Below are 22,090 nucleotides of genomic sequence, written 5' to 3'. Positions count from 1 at the left end.
AACACTGTAGCTGCTGCTAACAGAAAAGAATTGTAAGCATATGATAGTATTGTAGTATTACATAGCAGGGATATATTATCTGTCCTGTACAGCAGTAATTAAATAATACTTAGTTGTTCATATATGGCAATATGAACAGTTTACAGATTTATACACTCGAAATCTACAGTGTTTGTAACTATCTATGTATCCATCAGCTATCAACCACACAGGGAAGAAACCTGCAGTATTCACAAGAGCAGTTGGTATCTCAGGTTCAGGATCCAGAAGGTAAAAAAAACAAAACAAAACAAAACAAAACAAAAAAAACCAAACAAACAAACTTGAATTTCAAGACCTCCAGACAGAAAACAGTCGAACAAAAGCTGAGACTACTTCATGTTCCAATCACCTTTGTTATACTACTGCAAAAGAACACTAACACTGACTTTAAGGCTGTTTTCCTATCCTCAGTGGCAATACTCATCTCAGTTCTTGTCTTAAAACTCTGCATCTGGCATTCCATACAGCTGAAAAACCAGCAGACCTAAAACTACTTAACCAAGGGAAGAGGTAACGTGAAAGAAGGATGCCAGTGATAATTCCAGTAATGTTCTACTTTATGGGACTCTTCACACAGCAATAAATCATTGATTTAGCAAGAGTGTCAGTTAAAATGTCCAAGAAACCTCCTAATTTATATTTTATTTTTATTTTCTGTATCTTTTGATAAAATCTAACACTTAAAGAAAAAGGCTAGGAACGCTCAGTCATAGGAGATATTTATTTTACTAAGCAATAGGCTAACTAGTCTAGGTTAATTACTCAAGGGCCAGCTTTCATTTGTTTAATTTCCTTTACTAGTAATTAATCAAATGTAATGTGTAAGATGTATACTAAAAAATCCAACCTCCTTTAGTAACGGAAGTTCACCAAAGAACTCTTGAAAAAGAAGCTGCTTCCAACACTGGAGGAATGACTGGTGGGGGCTCAAAGAATTGGTAAGAGATCAGGAGAGTTTTCTTCTTCCGTACAGCAGTTGATGAGAATGATGTGACACCCAGGGGCACGCATCTAACAGCTGTGACACCATCCTCTCATTCTAACTCTTGGATCAACAAGTCTCAAACCCCTGACATCCATATGCTCCTCAGGTCTAAAACTGGTCTTTTAAAAAAGGACAGGAAACCAGCCAGGCTGCTCTACTGCTAGCCTCTACCCAGAAGCAGAAGACAAGATGATCTTACAGGTTCTATGTTCATTAACACACAGCACACAGATTCCCACATTAAACATTACAGGAAATGAAGCACATCCCTCCATTGCACAGAGAAAAGCCTATGAGACAGGCTGTGCATTCCTGATGAGTTGTTTAAATGAACATTGTCACAGAAATATCAAGAGAGTATTTGAAACAATATACAAAACACAAGGTTGGGTTGTTTTAGGGTTTTTTTCCTTGTAATTGAAGTGAATTAGGATTATAGCTATCTGAAATATATGTAAGCTTGGTATTCCAAGGTGCAGCTTACACTTCAGATCTTCAGTGAGACTGGAAATCTTACTTTGTTTCTGTAATTTTACCTTTTCTTTTATTTCTTGTTCAAATACACTCTTGGTCTTTGCTAGGCAGTCAAACAAACTGTAATTCTCAAATTACAGTACATTTTAAAAATATAACTTTAGCTTTACAAACTAGTTATATTTCTTCAAACAATTATTTATAATGCAATACCAAAGCACAAAGTCAGACTTACCATTTCTCTATGTAAGCATACAATTTTAAAATCAGCAATTGTCTTTTGTTTTGCAGATCCAAGCCAAGAGAATAAATGCATCTTTTATCAGCCCACATTGTAGCTAGCACATAAGGAATGTTAATAAATCATGCAAGTTTTGCAACAGCCACTTCAATGTATTAGAAGCCTTTTTACAACAAATACTGAGCGGGCGGGAGGGGAAATTAGTTTCAGGGAAGCCATTCTGAAAAGTTAAGGAAACTTCTCATGAGAGGCGATGAAAACACTTTCTCACCAACATTTTTATGTATGTTCATGACATTTATGTAAATATATCCACATGTGCACATGTGCAGACTTACGAGCAAACAAAACACACACACAAACAGGATAGCCTAATACAGCCACTGAAAATAAAGGGAAAATGCAGCAAGCAAGATTTATGGTAAGACAAGACTGGAAACAAGGGCCTATTCAGGTTTGCCTGAAGAACTGCTGATGTAAGTCAGCATTTAATAACTGTTATAAAGACATAAGTTGTAGATGTTTATACACTGGTTGAAGGAAGCGTTTTAGTTAGCCACGGAGTATTGTGTATGCCTGTAAATCTGCCTGAGAAAGGAGGATACTACAAGATGAACAGTGCGTGCAAAGGGGAAGCTTCTACTGGAACACGGTGAGGGAGATGAGTGAGAGGTACAGACTCACTCTGTCTGCGGTGCGGTGGAACAGTCCGAGGGATGCCCTGGAATGAGCCCTGCCAGGGAGAGAAGGAGGGAGCAGAATACCCACCCTGTGCAGAAAGAGAGAGGGGGAGAAGTATAATAAAAAAAGAGAACAGGATAAAACAAGACACCAAACAGCCACACCATTCTTTTTCCCCCAGAAAGGTATTATATTTCCCAGTTCTACTTCATTAAAGCAAATGCTACATGCTACTGAAGCCCAGAAAACAAAAACAAACAAAACAAAAAAAAGATGTTATGATGTCCTAAACTAGTCAGAAATCTTACAGAATACCACCATTTTTTGTTCAACAGGTATGCACCCATTTCTGTTAAAGATGTTTCCAAGGGAAAAGTATAGAAGCTGAGCTTTTAGTCTTAAAAATACATGCTGAAAAATTTGGTTTTACAGCTTTCAAAATGCCTCACCAAGTACTAAGTTGCTTAATACTAATATACTGGAAAACCACACAGTTATAGTTTAGAATAGGTTCTAATGCATAGAAGTATTTTCTAGCAAGTCCTTGTGCTTTTTTTATTTGTTAGTATTATTGAATGTGAAAGAGCAGGGGTGACAAAAAAAAATGTATAACTGCTTTCCTTGCATTTTGCTCTTGGAGCTTAGGCCTTCCATTACAGGATCAGAGAACTGTCACATCAATGCCATGCAGGGTCTGCCTGTCAGATGTTTCAGATCACCACTGAAGTGACACATTGCAGCAGCTGCAATCTCAAGCCAAGAAAAAGTAATTTTACACAGTCTTTCATCTTTTCCATACCCTTACCTTTAAAAGAAATCTATTAAAGCTGCAACTGCTCTCTTAAATCGCAATCTTGATTTCCTATTTAAGCAAGACAGGTGTAAGTCTTTATAACCGCTTCACTGTTTAGCAGCTGAAAACTTCTGCTTTTATGAACATTGGTGCTAACAGTAACAACTGCCATTGCCTCTTATCTACCAGTAACAAGTAGATAGCAGCAGCAAGCAGTTATAGCTACTCTTTCAGACAGCAGGCATAAGATATGTGAAGGAACATCTGTATCAAAGAAAACAGGAACAAAGTTTGCCCCTCCTCTCCAGTTTCTCTGCTGGCATATCTGTTGCAGATCATACTGCCAGAGCTCGACAAACAATAACAAAGTAATTTATTTCCATGCTTCTTTTAAAGGAATGTTAAGCACCTCATTATTTCTATTAGGAGATATTCTGCATTTATTTATCCTAGGAGAATTTTAAACACTGATGTTCCAGTTATCCTAATCTAATTAGATTTTATCCACTACTACTCCAACTGCCAGTGCTGCTAAGATGCAACTTAAAATAACACACGCATTTAAGCAAGTCTTGGAATTTGCTAGCCAGCATATTTTTAAACTAGAACAGAATATAAAAAAAAAAAAAAAAAAACATAAATCTGACAAGGCTTCTTTATTCTTCTCCATAAGCAGACACAGAACAATCACTGGAGTAAAATCCAAAATGAAACCAGTTCTTTAATCCAATTATCTCTAGATGGAGATATTGATTACCTAGCATGTTCTTACAGTCCTCCATCAGTAGCCATTAATGCCAACACAATTTTTAGACTGCTGCATGGAAGAACAGCAGTACTAGCTTCAGTCAAGCTATATGACAAAATGATATAATATGTTCCAGCAGCTGAGTAGGTGTTAAATACAGGAATATTCCTGGGAACAAGATTAATCAATCAATGCTTGATGAGAAATTAACAAAAGCTTTGTATTTTCACAGTGCTGTACAAACAAACACTTCATTTTTCAGGCCTGTTCACATTCCATCCTAAATTATGTCAGGAACAACAACAAATTCTTTCCATTCTCTAAACATAACTGAATCTTCAGAGTAAAAAGCACATTATCATCATAGGTCATCTTGTAGAGACTTGGCAATAACCTCTTTACAGAGTTCTTTGAAAATTTTAATGCATTAAGAGGGGAAAATTTTACATCCTCTCCCTTCCTCTCTCTAAAAGAGAGATTAAGACAAGTACAAGCCAGCTGCACTACATAGCAGATATGATACTATTTTAAAAGCAGAGAAATATTTAGATGTCTTGATATATTCCAGTAATTTTTAAGCATCCATACTGGCACTTCAAAGCCCCACACAAAGTACAGTCTTCTCAATAGTTCTTCATGATATTTAATCATTACTCTGACTAGAAAATTAAACAAAGAAAGTGCAAGTAGCCTCCTTTAGTGTTTTGTCGGCTAGACTGAAATGCTGTCCAGACACAGTTCAGTCCCCTTCTCCTGATTGCTGAAGAATATTCTACAGTCTGAGAAGAACAACTAGCTCTTTCTCTGACAGCTGTCTTGAGAGTTCACACTTCTCCATATAGGCATATGTCAAATAAATATCAGATGTTTTAGTTGTAAAAAAAAGTAATAATGAAAAATAAAACTCATAACAATTACTGTTTAATTGTGTATCAATTAAGGTAATTAAAATCAACATCAATCGAACCAAATAATAACCACAAAATATGGCACTGGGAATTTACTAAGATGGTTGTTACTATTTACACTGATTTCACAAATGATAAAGGTTTTACTGATCCCACAGATACAGCACATTAAGAAGTAAGTATCTGCAAATAAGCCTGGCTTTTGAAAAGATGACTTTTAATAGTATTTTACAAGAGTCCAGGAAATTTACAAAGCTTTCTCCTTTAAAAAAACCTCACATTCACCCCCCTTTCATTAGTCAAATATGAACTGAAGTTCCCAAGAAATCCAAAGAAGAGGAAAAAAGAAACACACACTAATAAGCACACCTCTTCAGATTATGGTAGATATTCAAAATACATAGAAAACGTGGCAGGTTCCTCCTAAATATAGGGAAGAAAAAGCTGAATGACAATTTATTTTATGCTTATTAAAAAGAGTCTATAAAACTCATAAAGAAGTTCTGTTAAAATTGAAAGATGAGAATGCAACTTACCTCAGCTTCTATAGAGTAAGACAACAGTCAGAACAGATCCTCCCCCCAGCTGTTATGTGTATCCAGCCACTAAACTTAAATCCCATTGATCTCATTTCCCAGATGCTAGTATTGTTAAATAGCAAAAACATCCCAAAGAAGAAGTAATTCAAAATTTTAACCATTAGGCAAAATGGGAGACTTGGGAGTGAAAAATAACAGGAGCTGAAATAATGCAGCCTACAAACCAGAACAAAATGATGAATGCTCTTCACAGATCCTGATGAACTGTAGAAACGCTGCTAAACATATCACGAAGTTCTGGCACTTGAAGGTGGTAGGTTTTTTTTTTTGGGGGGGGGGGGTGTTTTATTTTATTGGCTACTATGAAGATATTAAGGGCAGATATTTTACTATTGCTACGAAGAAGCCTCAACCTTAGAATAAGCAACCACATGAACAAAAGCAATTGCTTGTGCCAGAAAAGGACAAGATTTCTAAGCTATTGGTGCACAGTAATTTATTCTTTTCCCAATATCCTAACCAGCTACTGTTTAAAAAGGTTTTTTGTTTGTTTTCTGTTGCAGGAACAAATACAGAAAAGATCCATTTTTTTCGATACCTCTGGAACCTCTGAGCACCTGCAAGAACTGATTTTTGCTGCATCTCATATCCAGTTTTCTTATACGACTTTAAAGCTTCACATCATGAACAAACCTAGAATGATATACTTAAGTATCAATGCAAACCAAATGTTTTTGCAGCAGTCTCCTCTTGCTAAGCCTAACACCCAGAAAGGGATTATGAATGAGCAATTCTGATACCCAATAGTCTTTTTCGAAAGTATTCAGAAACAAAAACAAAAACAAAAACTTAACCAAAATGAATTGCCTGTGACAGGCTTAAAAGACCTCTCTTCTGTGTATGTGCCTACATGGTTTTTTGTCCCTGCCCATGGCAAGGGGGTTGGAACTAGATGATCTTAAGGTCCTTTCCAACCCTGACTATTCTATGATTCTATGTTATGCTCAATCACTGTAACAGTACAAGAAACAGATGCACAACAGGACTACCTAGTCCAGCTGTGGTTCTGTCTCACCAAGAATGTACATTGTAATGGATCAGCAAGAAAACAGCAGAATACTAGACAATGAGAGAAACCTAGCCTAAATGTGAACATAATACTAATATAGTGACTAGGCTTCAAAATCTGGAAGTTTAAATTCATATTTGCAGGGTCAAAGCATACAAGACATTCAATGCTAAGGTGGAAGGAGATACTAAAACCAAAATGACAACAGTACACAAAGACTGTCAAAGTATTACCAAAAATTCATCAAAACAACCACCATAAAAGGCTTTGGAATGACAAACTGGAACAATAGCTAAGTGGAAGTCAAAGAATATCTGAGTGCTGAAGAACTGCAGCAAAGAATATACATGCTTCCATGTGAACTGAGGGTTTTTGTTGTCATTTTACCACAGAAAACAATGAACAGTTAAGAAGCAAAACTTATTCTCATCACTGTGTACTGATCAAGTACGAAGAAAAAAAAAAAAAAAATCAGCTTTTCCTGTACACTAAACTATTGTTACAGGGCATAAGAGAGCACCCATGAACTAGGAGGAGTTGCATTTTGCTAAGGAACTGGACCTCAGGTCAATGTAAATTACTTTCAATACCTTTTTACTGGTTTTGGTATTGTTATTTTGGGAGAGTTGCTATTTATGTTAGGGATAGGCTGGAGAGTATGGAACTCTGTCTGGGGACGGGTGAGCAGTCAACAGAGAGTTTGTGGGTCAAGGTTAAAGGGAGAGCAGCGATGGGGGACATTATTGTGGGGATCTGTTACAGACTGCCTGATCAAGAGGAATCTGTGGAGGAAGCACTCTATAGACAGATAGGAACAGCCTCACGCTCGCAGGCGCTTGTTCTCATGGGAGACTTCAACCACCCCGATATCTGCTGGAGGGACGGTACGGCCCGGCACAAGCAATCCAGGAGGTTCCTCGATTGTGTGGAAGACAACTTCCTCCTGCAAGTAATAGAGGAGCCGACAAGGAGAGGTGCCATGCTTGACCTCGTGCTAACCAACAGGGAAGGGCTGGTTGGAAATGTGACGCTCCAGGGCAGCCTTGGATGAAGAGATCATGAGATGGTCGAATTCGAGATCCTCAGGACAGTGAGAAGAGCGTGCAGCAAGCTCACTGCCCTGGACTTCAAGAGAGCAGACTTTGGCCTCTTCAGGAACCTGCTTAGTAAGGTTCCATGGGATACAGCCCTAGAGAACAGGGGGGCCTAAGACTGTTGGTTGATATTCAAGGATCACCTGCTACAAGCTCAGGAGTGTTGCACCCTGACAGGAAGGAAACGAGACAAGAGGGCCAGGAGACCTCCTTGGATGGATAAGGAGCTGCTCAGGAAAAGTCAAAGGAAAAAAGAGGCTTATAAAAGGTGGAAGCAGGGACAGGTGGCCTGGGAAGAATACAGGGATGTTGTCTGGGAAGCTAGGGACCAGGTTAGGAAAGCTAAGGCCCAGTTAGAATTAAACTTGGCTAGGGATGTTAAGGATAGCAGGAAGGGATTCTATAGGTACACTGCAAATAAAAGACAGACTAGGGACAACATAGGCCCCCTCCAGAAGCTATCAGGACAAGTGGCTACCCTGGATTTGGAGAAGGCTGAGGTTCTTAATGACTTCTTTGCCTCAGTCTTCACTGGCAAATGCTCTGACCACACCACCCAAGTCTTGGAAGGCAGACACAGAGACTGTGAGAATGAAGACCCTAGGCCCACTGTAGCAGAGGATCTGGTTCAAGACCATCTTAAAAACCTGGACATGCACAAGTCCATGGGACCTGATGAAATCCATCCGTGGGTCCTGAAGGAGCTGGTGAATGAAGTTGCTAAGCCACTGTCCATCATATTTGAAAAATCATGGCAGTCAGGTGAAGTTCCTGACGACTGGAAAAAGGGAAATATAACTCCCATTTTCAAGAAGGGGAAAATGGATGACCCCGGGAATTACAGACCAGTCAGTCTCACCTCTGTGCCTGGCAAACTCTTGGAGCAGATTCTCCTGGAAGGCGTGCTAAAGTAAATGAAAAACAAGGAGGCGGTTGGTGACAGCCAGCATGGCTTCACTAAAGGGAAATCCTGCCTGACGAATTTGGTGGCCTTCTATGATGGGGATACGGAACTGATGGACAGGGGTAGAGCAGTTGACGTCATCTACCTGGACTTGTGCAAAGCATTTGACACTGTCCCACATGACATCCTTGTCTCTAAATTGGAGAGACATCAATTTGATGGGTGAACCACTTGGTGGATAAAGAACTGGCTGGATGGCCACACGCAAAGAGTTGTGGTCAATGGCTCCATGTCCGGCTGAAGACCAATAACGAGTGGTGTCCCTCAGGGATCGATGTTGGGACCGGTCTTGTTCAACATCTTTGCTGGTGACATGGACAGGGGGATTGAGTGCGCCCTCAGCAAGTTTGCCCATGACACCAAGCTGTGTGGTTCGGTTGATACGCTGGAGGGAAGGAATGCCATCCAGAGAGACCTTGACACGCTTGTGAGGTGGGCTGATGCCAACCTTATGAAGTTTAACCTTGCCAAGGGCAAGGTTCTACACCTGGGTCAGAGCAATCCCAGGCACAGCTACAGGGTGGGCAGAGAAGAGATTCAGAGCAGCCCTGCAGAGAACGACCTGGGGGTGTTGGTCGATGAGAAAATGAACATGAGCTGGCTTCAGTTGCACTCACAGCCCAGAAAGCCAACTGTATCCTGGGCTGCATCAAGAGGAGTGTGACCAGCAGGTCAAAGGAGGTGATCCTGCCCCTCTCCTCTGCTCTCATGAGACCTCACTTGGAGTATTGTGTGCAGTTCTGGTGTCCTCAATATGAAAAGGACACGGAACTGTTGGACCAAGTCAAGAGGAGGGCAACGAGGATGATCAGGGGAGTAGAGCACCTCCCGTATGAAGATAGGCTGAGAAAGTTGGGGCTGTTCAGCCTGGAGAAGAGAAGGCTGCGTGGAGACCTCAGAGCAGCCTTCCAGTATCTGAAGGGGGGCTATAGGGAGCTGGGGATGGACTCTTCATTAGGGACTGTAGTGATAGGACAAGGGGTAATGGGTTCAAACTTAAACAGGGGAAGTTTAGATTGGATCTAAGGAAGAAATTCTTTACTGTAAGGGTAGTGAGGCACTGGAATGGGTTGCCCAGGGAGGTTGTGAATGCTCCATCCTTGGTGGTGTTCAAGGCCAGGCTGGATGAAGCCTTGGGTGGCATGGTTCAGTGTGGGGTGTCCCTGCCCATGGCAGGTGGGTTAGAACTAGATGATCTTAAGGTCCTTTCCAATCCTAACTATTCTATGATTCTAAGTGACAGACATCCATTTACTGGAAGTAAATTCCACATAAGAGATCCTTGCATAAGAAATTATTGTAGAAACATCATGATCTACCTTGTTAGTGAATACTTATCGAACTTTTATCCTGAGGATGGCTAACTAAAAATAATGCTTCTACGTTTTCATTGTCTATATAAACAGTTGGAAATGACGTAAATTTTGTGCATACCGTGAGGACACTACTTCCAAAAACACCGTGTAACAGACACAGTAGCTAGGCAATACGTAGCTACCTATTAATTAACATTCATTTTCAGCCACTAAGTTTTATCACATAAGTATTCAGTTTCAAGGATTAACCTAAAGTTACATAGCTTCTATTTATGTACATATTTGTCTTTAAATAGGAAAAAAACCCACAACCTTAAAAGTATTTTCAAAAACTGGTCTCTAAAGAGAATCATTCCAGACAAGTTTATAATCACATCAGGATGGGCAATGTTCTAGAAATATCTGGTAATAAAGAAAGAAACAGATAAGAAGATGACTTTTTAAAGAGTACATTTAAAGATTTCACTTGTCCACTTACTGGGAGAACCATGAAGTGATCAGAAATATTAGCTATTTCAAATGGATTGTAGAACTGCAATAAATTGCAACTCATATGGTCTTAAACTCCTAACTGAAATCCCTTAGTAGCTGATTTACTAGTTTATTCTAGTATCTATTCTTTATGAAACACTACATATTAACAATGTTTGTTAAGCACATTTCTGGAAGCATTTAAAGTATTTCTTGAAACAGTAATTTAGTGTGTGTTCCTAGACACTTATCGAGGCTTCAGAAATCAAAATGTAGTATCAGCTCTGCTAGAATTTGGCAACCGTCACAATAAAAGTAGAATACCAAACTAAAGGTAGAAAAGTTAGAAAGGTAGAAAACCAAACTACATTAACTTTCTAATATTCACCATTATATAAAGTGACTGGCAGTTCAACAATTATAAGAAAAATATGAAATAGTTATATATTCATCAACTTTGATAACTATTACCAAGCTTAAGGAAAAAAAGCTTATAAGAGCTTCAAAGGAGCTATTCTCTCATTGCCAAGACTCCAATTACAATTTGGTTTTACAAAACTGTAGTCTGTATAAAAACTTCATGATTCATACTACATTTAGGACCAATAAACCTAACTTTTCTCAGCCTGTGCTCTTAAGTCCATTATATTAAGCCAACCAGAAATGTCAATAAAGTGAAACTAATTTTAAGTGAATATACAGTTTGAGTGTCTCCTGCTGTTTCCACATATTGTACTCATACCTCAAGAAAATAGAGCCAGTTGTCTCTTCTTTCTGTTGCAAGCAACATTTTATATCATTGGGTTATAGATAACAATGATTTCATGCCAAATTTTTTTCTACATTTCTCGTTCTATTAAGCCATGCAAGGAAGCATACAAATACACAAATGCATGTTAGCAGAGAAACTGTAAAACCAGAAAGTTGAGATCAAGAACTGAAACTTGGCTACAACAGCAAGACCATTGTCCTACTTTAAGAGATCCAACATCAAGGAGCTTGTATCAATTTGTATTAGCTTACAGAAACCCTAAAAATATACAAATAAGACATTTAATAAAACCAATCCCACACATTCTCCCCAAAACTTCTCAGGTATCATTTACTTATTTGTAAAAAGCTCCCGAAAAAGCAATGTATTTTGAAAATTTGTCAATACTTCATGAGTTTTCCTAATTCCTTTAGCAATTTTCAAGTGAAACTTTGTATGTAGGTAAAAATACCGAGATGTTTATAATGCGCATCTAATGATCATATGCCTACACACATCGGTATGAGTATCATATGCATACGTATGTGTCTACACATACCCACATGCCTACACACACCAAACCATGAATACATTAGAGGGTTTAAAACAAAAAACCCCTAAAAAAAACCTCTCCCTTAACCGAACAAAAGTGTCTTTTTAAACAAAACTACTGAATAACGTTAAAGAAATATACTGAGCAACCTGACCAAAACAGATAATTGGGGTAAATGACTCCTTTTACTCAAGATATCAACTCACATTCCCCATCTTCTCCAATGTATCTTTGTCTTATCATTTAATACTACAGGTTGCTCTAACAAATGCTCTGTACTTTGCAACTAACTTTCAAAGGTTACTAATCTGTTTCTGAATTTATGTGGAAAATGGGATAAGGAAAAAAAAGGAACATGGAAACAACAATAGCCACTAACTTAGTAATAATATCCACAAGAAAAAACTTCTAATGAATATCACATATATGAAGTTAAAGCTTGGGAAGAAGAAACAACAGAATTGCTCAAAAGCTCCAAAGTAACAGAAAAACAGAAACAAACAGGATAAGCTAAGACATTACACATACATTCTGAAACAGAGGTGTCAAAGGAAACTAAAAGCTACTTAAGGTTATGATCTTTTTATATTGGGCTCTTATCAGGCAGAAGACTGTTGGAAAGGATGGTGTCAACAGGATAATGCTGTTTGCTAGCAAGCGGTGAACACACAGAACGGTGGTATTTATTTTAGCACTACATATTTAAAAGAGTAATTTCAAAAGGATAGCAGGGGTAATTTATTTGTACTACAACCTTACATCAAGTAACTCAAGGCAGGGTAAAAACAAAGAAATAAAAACCTAACCCATTTTAAAGCTTTTAAAGAAATCTCTTAGCTAGAAGCATCTCTAGCTAGAGCAGTAGCTTCAAGATCCAAAGACTATTTGCTGGTAACTGACAAAACGCTTCTTTATAATTCAAAAGGTAATTCCTTATTATTATTTAATACTAAATATGTTGTCCCTCCCCCATCTTAAGTATTCTAGTAGTGTTCCATGAAGATATATGAAGCAAACGTGATCCATGCAACAAAATATGGGAATGAAGATGTCCTTTGTCAAAGTGATTTTCAACCAATTATCTTTTGAATTATTCCAGTTATTCAAATAAATGATAAAAATAAAAATAAAAAATTTAAAAATATGAAAATAAAAGATTAACCATTCTTTTTACACTTATGGACAAAAAACTTAGAATACATTGTTGCTTTTCCTTAGTAAACATGAGAATGTCAGCAATGAAACTTTATTAAAAAAAAAAAAAAACAAATACACATACCTATGACTTTAAAATGAGGATACAGGAAAATATGTTATGTAGGATTAGATATACAGCTTGGACTGACTGTAACTTACATAGTCCGATGGGAGACTATTTTAAGAGAAGATTTCCTATTTTAAAAGGAATATTTGTAATAAATGTTTAAATAAAGGGGTTGAAAAAGAACGCAAGAGATGAAGAGCAGGAAGGATGCCACTCTCACAGACAGCACAGAATCTCTTAAGCAAGGCCAATCTGTGTGACAGCAAAAGTAGTAGAACTGGGGAATGAAATGCAGAAAATCATACCCAGGAAGAAACGGCACGTTTTACTCACAGAACTCCTCCTCCAGGAGGTTTGCGTAAATTTATCAGCATACGTGCATGTTGCCCCTGCAGGTCTTTGACTGTCTTTCTGGCAGTTAGATCTAGTAGCCTTAATCACCCCCAAAAAAGAACAAAAAAAAAAAAAAAAAAAAAAAAAGAATTTGTTAGAAAATAAGTCCCTTAGAAAAGCACATTCAAGGCCCGGTATTCAAATACCATGTATTACTTGACAGTTCAGCACAAGTAAACTGTAGAAGCTACTATTTGCCGTGATGTACAACTGCTTCTTTTCCAAAAGTATAATTAGAAATTATCTAGAATAAATGTTTATTTTTGGAAAGTGTTTTTGATACACTTAAATTTCTGAGGCACCACATTCTTTAAGTTGCTTTCAATAATTACACACTAGAACATGTAGAATCAGTCTGCTAGCTGAACCTATGAGTGAGGCAATTCTAAACAGAACCCAAATCTACCTTGTTATAATGCAAACATACAGAAAAAATGAGACATTTAGCCTTCTAAAATCCTTCATAAGAATTACCTATTGAAGTTACATTCTGCAGTGCACACTTGGGATTTTGTTAAGCGGTTAGCATTATACTTACAAGTTGATGCTCTAATTGGTTGATTGTTTCATCCTTTTTCTTCAGTTCATCTTTAAGCTGCCTGATCTCATTCAGCAAATCATCCATCTGCAATAGAACAGTGGGCAATATGAGGGTTTCTATAAGGGCTAGACAATCTAAATCTACACCTCTACAGGAGATACTACATCAGATGTTCATGAAGGACTGGCAGCAACATTAGCACATGCTTTCCTTTTCCTATTCATGTGGTGAGATGGGCTGTAGGCATATAACCTGAAGAATGATGAAACTTGACTAGAAGTCTCTGTAAGAGACTGAGTTGAGTTGACCCACTAGATTTTCAGAATAAGTAAATTAACTGTATTTTTCACACAGTAATTAATCTGTTGTACAAGCAACTGGCATCAGGTAGATGAACTTCCCTAGCCACCAAACTCTACCTATAGTTCTCATTATCCAATAAGAAGATATACTGAAGGTTAAAGGTTAAGTGAATGGCTATTTAAAAATCATTACTATAAACAAACAAAAACAAGAAAAAAAATCATTTAGAAACACATGCATAAGTACATGTACTGCATGAAAACAGCACAACTGATTTGAATATATCCTACTAAAAATTGAAGACTTTTTACTAGCAAAGTTCAGAAGTCAAAAAATTGGTAAACATGCAAGAGTGATTCCCCCCCTCCCCTTTTTTTTTTTTTTACAATTTTTTATCACGAGGTCATTTCAATGTATTTTATGTATTTTTATGGCTAGGCCATAATTTAAGGGACATACTTCAATCTAGTAGAATACATCTACTACTTCAGTTTCACCAAAGATTTTATTAGTTACTGCTTTAGAACAACACCCAGACCAATTTTATGTGAAATTTTTCAAACCATATCCCAATATCAATTAAAGAAGTGACAACTCAAAGCATCAGTTTATCCTAGCATTTTTTTAAGAACTTAAAAAGCAATACTTTTTCCTGTAGGAATTAAGACTAAGATTCTAAGAGTCTGAGGGAGATGACTGTAGAATCACAGGCAAAAGAAATACATCAGACAACAGTTAAAGAGAATAGAAAGCCTAAGTATTAACAGGGTTAATAGAAACCAGGGTTGCTAAAAGATGATGTATATGGATCTATAGCTTTGGCAAGCCTCTTAAACCCTGAAACAGGTTTTGGACCCATGACCTTCAAACAGAAATAAGTGTTCTTCGCTTTCAAGAAGTACTTCTAATTCCATTGGCTCTTCAGCAAGTATTGTTCCCCTCCCATCATGCAGGATCAGTGATCTTTCTATACCGAATTTACAATATGAGCCAAGCAATGCTAGAAAACCGTACCACTGTAGAAATCGTGACCTTGCAAGTCTGTGACCATAAAAGATAATACTTTTTGGAACATCCATTGTGATTGCTTCTCCCTTTAATACCCATTCTAAAAAAATAAACTCATCTTTGACTGTGGAGTTCACATTGGTTACATCTGCAATATCTGCATTATCTCAGGGAAAATCTACTTTAAAGATATTTCAAACTGAACTTCTACAGTAAATGTAAGGAAACAGAGTAAGTAACTAAGTATTGTAGGATTACCACTTTAAAGCAAAAATTGTCTTTTCAAAGTCTAACACTTATCAAGTAGGCAGAAAATTTTTGAAAGAAGTTACTCTGTTAATCCCCACATGACTGCTACAAACACCAAAACGTAAGTTATGTTAACTATTTAAACTGTGCTAGAATTTGTAAGTATGTATTTTAAAAGGTCAAATAAACCTATTTTAACAAAACTAGAAAGATTAAAGTGTTTAAGAAACACTACATAGTTATACACATTTTTAGTTTGTGTTTCTTAAACACAAACAGGTTTGTATCTCTTATCCTGTAGAGTAAATTGGTGTCATTTACCTTAAAAGTTGTCTCAGGTTCTTGCAGTTCTGGACTTGATGGAACTGAGAGTCGAATATCCTGGAGTGACACATTTTCATCATTCTATCAGAGAATACAACCAAGAACAATACATCAAATTACTCGCTGAAACAACTCCCTTGCAAACTTGCTTTCAAAGATGGAGATACATCACCTCTCTGTGGAACCAGTTACCATCTGACCTCTGCCACCATGAATTTTCCTTTTCTTTTTTTTTTTTTCCCTGACCTCCCTTGCTGCAGCATGTGTACAGTGCCCAAATAACAGCCCTTCCTCACAAAGCTCAACAAACAGCTGCAGCTATATCAAAGTATGACGATTTTGCACAAAAATCTGGCACAAATTGGCCATTGTGTACAAATGTGTTATACGAGGAAGGAATAGTGATGCTATGTGATTTTAAAAGCTTTGTTTCCTTTAGTATCCATTCAAATAATGTCTGAGCAACATCAAAATATACAGCCAAAATATTTCAGCAAGGAATTCTTAACTAAGAAAGCAACATTTGCTACAGTGCAGACTAATACAAAACAAATTCACAGCCATCAGAACTAAATATCAATTATAAAAACTGTAACTACACGAAAGTATTCTTTCCCCTGCCATGACAGCCATGAATTCTGAAATTACGCACAGCAAGTAGAAATAGAAATAACAACCAAAGATGTTAAAAGATGATTGCATAGGTATGTCCTGAAGCACTTACACTCCTGTGACAAACACACACAGCCATTATGTGCAGTACTCAAACCTGTGGCGCTCAAGCCTCAAAAGGTTGAGGTAGGTTGCATAGTCAAGTCAGACTGAACAAACTGATGGTTTATTCTTGTGATATGTTCTCAGGTTTGTCCCATGATGTCCTGACTAATCACTGTGATATCAAACGACAGTACAGTTATTTTTTTGGTCATGGATGACTATAACTCCATTTCTTTGGTGTAAAAAGGTTTATTTCCCCCCACCTCCCTCTCTGGCCATCTCCATCTGCTACCTCCTTAAATACAAAATAAACAAATCTCCTACCTTATATTTTTTTCAGGTTCTCAGACTGAAGTATCATTACCCAACAGCTTCACTGCCTAACACTGAATTTGCAGAATATGAGAGCAGCATGTTTCAAAACCTGTCTAAAACCACTCTAAGCCTCAGACAGCAACTCCTCAAAACCTACAACAGTAAAACTGCTGCTCAAATGCTAAAGATCAATTAAGGGAAAAACCAACAATAGACCTATATATGTTCTTTGTGAGGTATGGTTTTGCTTTTTAATCCATAAGAAGTATTTCTTACAAATTTAACTAAATTGCAGAGAAACACTGAGATTGTCCAGATGCAAAAAAGCAAAAAATTAAGTTAAATGAACTTTTAACAATTCAATTTTTACTTTTTCCTATAGTCACCAATTGCTTGTAACCAAAATATACAGAACCAACAGCAGTCTTAAATGGTAAGAGTACCAAGAACTACCATACAATTCTGAATTGCTTTTATCACACTACAGACAGTTAATTTAATTTCACTTAGGTTTAATTTTATAATTTGCAGTTATTTGATATTGGTTTGTTTCTAGTTGGTTTGGGTTTTGTGTTGGCTTTGGGTTTGGGTTTTTTTTTGTTACTGTTGTTGGTTGTTTTTTGGAGGGGTTTTACTTTTTCTTTTTAATTCTTGGCCTTTTTTTTTTCCCCCCTTCCTTTTAAATGCTATTAATTGTGAGAGCAGTCAAATTTTAAGGCTTCTGACTCCTTAGCATAGCAAATATTTCAGCTTACACTGTCCAACACACAGCTGTGTTCAATTCACAAGTACTAGTTTGTCCCTTCTGGGCAGATCACCAGCAAACGACAGACTATAAACCGCTGCTTTGTCAGCCTACGTTATGAACAACTTCTAATAGAGTATTTTTAAATAATTCACACAATAATAAACACCTATTATTTAAAAAAATATTTATAAAATGCTAGAAGAAATGAGTAATTAGAATCATAGAATCATTTACAGATTAACATATACTTTATATTTTTATGTAAAATAACTATATTTCTTATATTTTACAATTCATCAACATTTTTTATTTTAAATAACTATTCACGCAAACACACGCGCTCAGAAGAAAAGCTACCTCAGATGGTCTGAGCTATAATTGTGAAACACTAATCAAAGGAATGGAAAAACCACAGAAGAGGTTAACTTAGTATGTTACTATCCTCTGGTGATTCTCTGGTGATTTAAATCAAGTACTCCAACAATATAATACCTGACTAATATTCACTAGCAAAGCAGGAACTAAGTTTATTTGCATCAATTCCCTTACCACTGTTTTAATTATCTTAACACATATAATGCACACAGGACAACGGAAATAAAATTCAGTTCTAACACTATCTGCGGGACTTTATGAATCCAGTTGTGAACAAATGCTAAGATTAATCCATGGTCTTGTTCAGCTTCTTCTTTTCTGCTTATCATTTTGCTAAAATGAGACTGGGGAGGACAAAATCAGCAGAATAAAGGCTATCCATGTACAAAACTAAAGAAACAAACAAACAAACAAAACCCCAAAAAAACCCCAAAGATTCGAATTCGCACATAGACAACAGAATTACAAGATAAATGCAACTGGTTATATGCATGTGCTACTTTTGGTAGCCTAGAAATTATACGCTAAGATATTATCAAACTTCAGAAACTTGAAAAAAACATATACTTTTAACATCTAGGTAAAATGACAATAAACTTCATAAAAAGATATCATAACATTGCAATATGCACTATAAAATGCTGCTACAGTTGGTTTTTACCTCGCCAACATTTTTATAATAGTAGAATACATTATTTATTACAGTATAATTACATCTTCAGAGGAGTTGCACTAGCCTCATTTGTGTCAAATATAAAAGATGCTTGCAAAAATAAGAATTCAGGATAGTTTGTTAGTCATATTAAAAAAAATGCTTATGAAATGCATCAAAACCTGTTATTTATAAGCAGCAATAAGACATTTTAATTGCTTCAGCAGAAAATGGCTTTTGAAAAAAAAAAAAGCAGCATTAGAAGGAATAAACAGTCGTCAATATTTGTAGCTATTTCCTAAATTTAAAACATTGCAATGAACAGCTTAAACCTCATAAATTCTGACAATCCCAGTACAGTTATTTTTAAACATTACTTGCAGTTTAGGCCTCAAAATAACTTGCAGTATGTAAAGTGACAGATGACTAATGCTGCAGACACTCCCATTTAATTAGTTATCAAGGAACAGTCTTCAGTTACATGCTTGATTATTTTAACCAGATATAAATTCATATATACATGTATTTGCATATGATGTTTAATCAAGAACATTGCTCATTTAAGAAACAGTCAAGTCCTATGGCAGTGACTTATTATTTCATAGTCCTTTTCTTGGTGCTATGCTTATCAGCAACCCATTTGAGTCACTCCTTGTCTACAGTGATTTTCAACTCAATCACATTTACTGGAAAGGTTTTGCTGGACTTAAGTCAACAGCATACACTTCAGCTTTTGTCCAGTTTTGGGTGATCCCTATGTAATAAACTGATAAAAAACATGCCTCATGTTTTAAAGTGGCTTATAAAGTTACAGCAAACCTGGGAGTCACAGGCCATTATAAAATACCTGTTCACACTTGTCTACAAAAAGTTAGTGTAAAGGTTTTTATCCAGAGCAACCTATTAGTCTTGGAGTATTCTAAAAGAGTTTGAAGGGAGTTTGTATGTGGATTACACACACACACACTCTCCCCGGCTACCTGTTCCCTTCATAAAGTTATTAATAAATTTAAGATGATTTTCTTGGTGGGGTATTTTATAATGGTTTCTGTAATGGTTACTAAGTATTTGTATCTGACACTAAGTGCCTATGTAACAAATCCAAAGGATTTGACTATCAAAGTAGCCAGACTTCAGACTGAATATCATATCAGCTTCATATTTCTTTTCAAAGGGGACCTACTCAGAAAATTAGTATCATCATCTTATTTTTTAGAAACCAGTCGATTTTCCTGTTTCAGGACAAACTCAGTGAAAGCTAGAGATACACTTGTTAATTGCACATATAGGTAAAATATGTAACAATCCTTTCTATCCTAAGTGATAATGCTGTTATGCACCTTATTTCTCTGGACAATTATTTTTCTACATTTAAAACATTTTTACATACCCAGTTCTAAATGTTACATGTCCAAGGCACTTCTCCAGTTTACATGTCATTTTTAATCCATCCCAAGAACATGAGCTAAAGGTTATGAGAATAACCCTCCATCATGGCTGTCACAGGTACAGCAAAACCCACCCAAAGAGCCACATACTGAAATTTATATTTTTGAGTGGCTGTATTTAATATGTTCTCATGCTAGTAATTTTGCGTGAAATCTCCAGTATGAATGACACACATATATCCCTGTGCTTGCTTTACCTTCCCAAATTCCCAAAGAACTGACTTGCACTTCACCAATCATAATCTGTCATTACAGTTTTTAGTATTTGGCTTACCAAAAGTAGTATCAGATAAAAGTATTTAGTCATGAACAGCCTAATAAAAACCTCACTAACATTCTAACCTACTGTGCTGATTATACACAGCAGCAGTTTACCTACTAGATTGTTGGGCTTTGAGCACTGATATTTGCTGATAAACAGTTCAGCAGCTCAAAAATGCCACACTGGCCTGTAACTCTCAGCAGTTACATGTTCTCATCTTCTGAGCCTCTCTTTTAAAAGGAAAAAAAAAAACCCAAAAAACCCCAACAAACCATAAACAAATCCCAAAACAAACAAACCAACAATCAAAAGAAAAGTCAAGCTCCATGACTAAAGAGACCATAATAGATCCTGGAGCATATTTCAGCATTATAAAAATGTGCCTCCTATACAGCATACAGACAGTGCAGATGTTCTTACTGCCTTTTCTTTCAATTTTCCCTTTTCCTCTTGCTTGCTCTGGGTAATATTACTTTCAGGCTTTAGCTAAAAACACACACACACAAAAAAAAAAAAAAAGTTATAGAACTTCTAGAAGAAGAGATAAGATAAAGGGTATCCTCTCTCAGAAGAGACCTCCCATATTGTCTCAGAAGAAAATACAAAGCTCAAAGCTTAACAACAGTAATAGTTTTCATTATACTAACATATCTTAAGGTCTTCTATTACAAAAAAATAACCCATTAGGAGCAAAAGCATTTTCAGAAATTATCTTGTGATTCCTTAACAGCCTAAACTGCCTTTTAATCCCCAGGATTTTTTAGAAATATGCTACTAACAGTATACTAATAATTTAATCTTTAAATTTTTTTCAACATTCCAGCATCCACAGTTCATGAAGAAGCTGAAAAATGTTAAATATTTCTAAAGTTTACCAAGGTTTATTGAGGTTTTCTCAAGGTCTAGCCTTTGAGTGCCAAATCAACGTTTCCTTTGGTACAAATTTCTCATTTGAATAGTACCCTTTGCTAACAGCATTTCTATAGAGACACAGACAAAAAATTCATTAAGCATCCATCAATTAGGGGGTGCTATTCACCTGCTCACTACTTGGCATTTTGAGCGTAGCTTCATTCAAATACTGATGCAGACAAGTGTCATACAGTTTCCACTGCCCACTGGCAAATGCTGTTATAATGACAGTCCAACAGCTAACCAACTGTTTAAACTTAAAATTTTCCAATTTTATTTGCTATTGTTTGTTGATTTCTTTGGTTCTGTTTCAATTATAGTTAAGTCACTCAGGTGACTACTTTGTGGCTAAGTAAAAAAGTAACAATTGTAGGTGCAATTCATAGAACTTAATACATGACACAAACCTTCATATTTCATTCATTAAATCCATTTCTTCAGGCCTCTTAAAGATAAATATCTCCTACAGATCTCACCAGATGCAAAAAGAAAGGAACACAATGAATATGTACTTCAAAGGTATGTGACTTACTAATCTAAAACCTCAGCAAAAATATATTGGTACATTTAACAATGTCACACTATAGACTATATATTCATTCATACCTCTTCATATAAATGGACTAGTCATACCTGATAAGTTACAATAAGGATTTGTATTTGAAAAAGGAATTTTTTTCATTCATGAAAGGTGAGTTGAAAAATATATAAAACTTGCCTCCCCTAGAAAAAGGGCTTCACAGATCTCATGGTTCCGTGAACCTCTTCATCTTTCAGTTCTCCTTAAAATATCAGTAAGTGTTTATCTGAGATAAGACAGATGGCTGTGAATCATTGCTGCCAGTCTTGAGAGGAAGCTACTACAGAGGATGGGTCAATCCTTGCCTAGATCAAAGGCTCTAGGGCACCAGAAATAGTACAATTCTTATTTTAAAAAGGATGTTCTAACA

General features: G+C 36.5%; 1 protein-coding gene across 4 annotated transcripts in view; it reads right to left on the bottom strand.

Moving 5' to 3' along the window:
• Positions 1-22,090, bottom strand: part of CCSER2 (coiled-coil serine rich protein 2) — a 71,149-nt gene that overhangs the window by 6,772 nt on the left and 42,287 nt on the right. For 2 of the 4 annotated variants that reach the window (XM_080621442.1, XM_080621443.1), the window contains exons 6-9: positions 15,709-15,792; positions 13,825-13,911; positions 13,227-13,325; positions 2,427-2,511 (exon numbers count right to left, since the gene is read on the bottom strand). In XM_080621442.1, coding sequence (XP_080477568.1) covers positions 2,427-2,511; positions 13,227-13,325; positions 13,825-13,911; positions 15,709-15,792 — 355 coding nt within the window. The remainder of the gene's footprint in view (positions 1-2,426; positions 2,512-13,226; positions 13,326-13,824; positions 13,912-15,708; positions 15,793-22,090) is intronic. The other 2 variants (XM_080621441.1, XM_080621440.1) reach the window with 1 other exon arrangement.

Source organism: Psittacula echo (assembly GCF_963264785.1).
Source record: "Psittacula echo genome assembly, chromosome: 6".
Classification (NCBI taxonomy): Eukaryota; Metazoa; Chordata; class Aves; order Psittaciformes; family Psittacidae; genus Psittacula; species Psittacula echo.
Note: the sequence above shows the minus strand (reverse complement) of the source record. Positions and strands in the feature narration are given on the sequence as shown.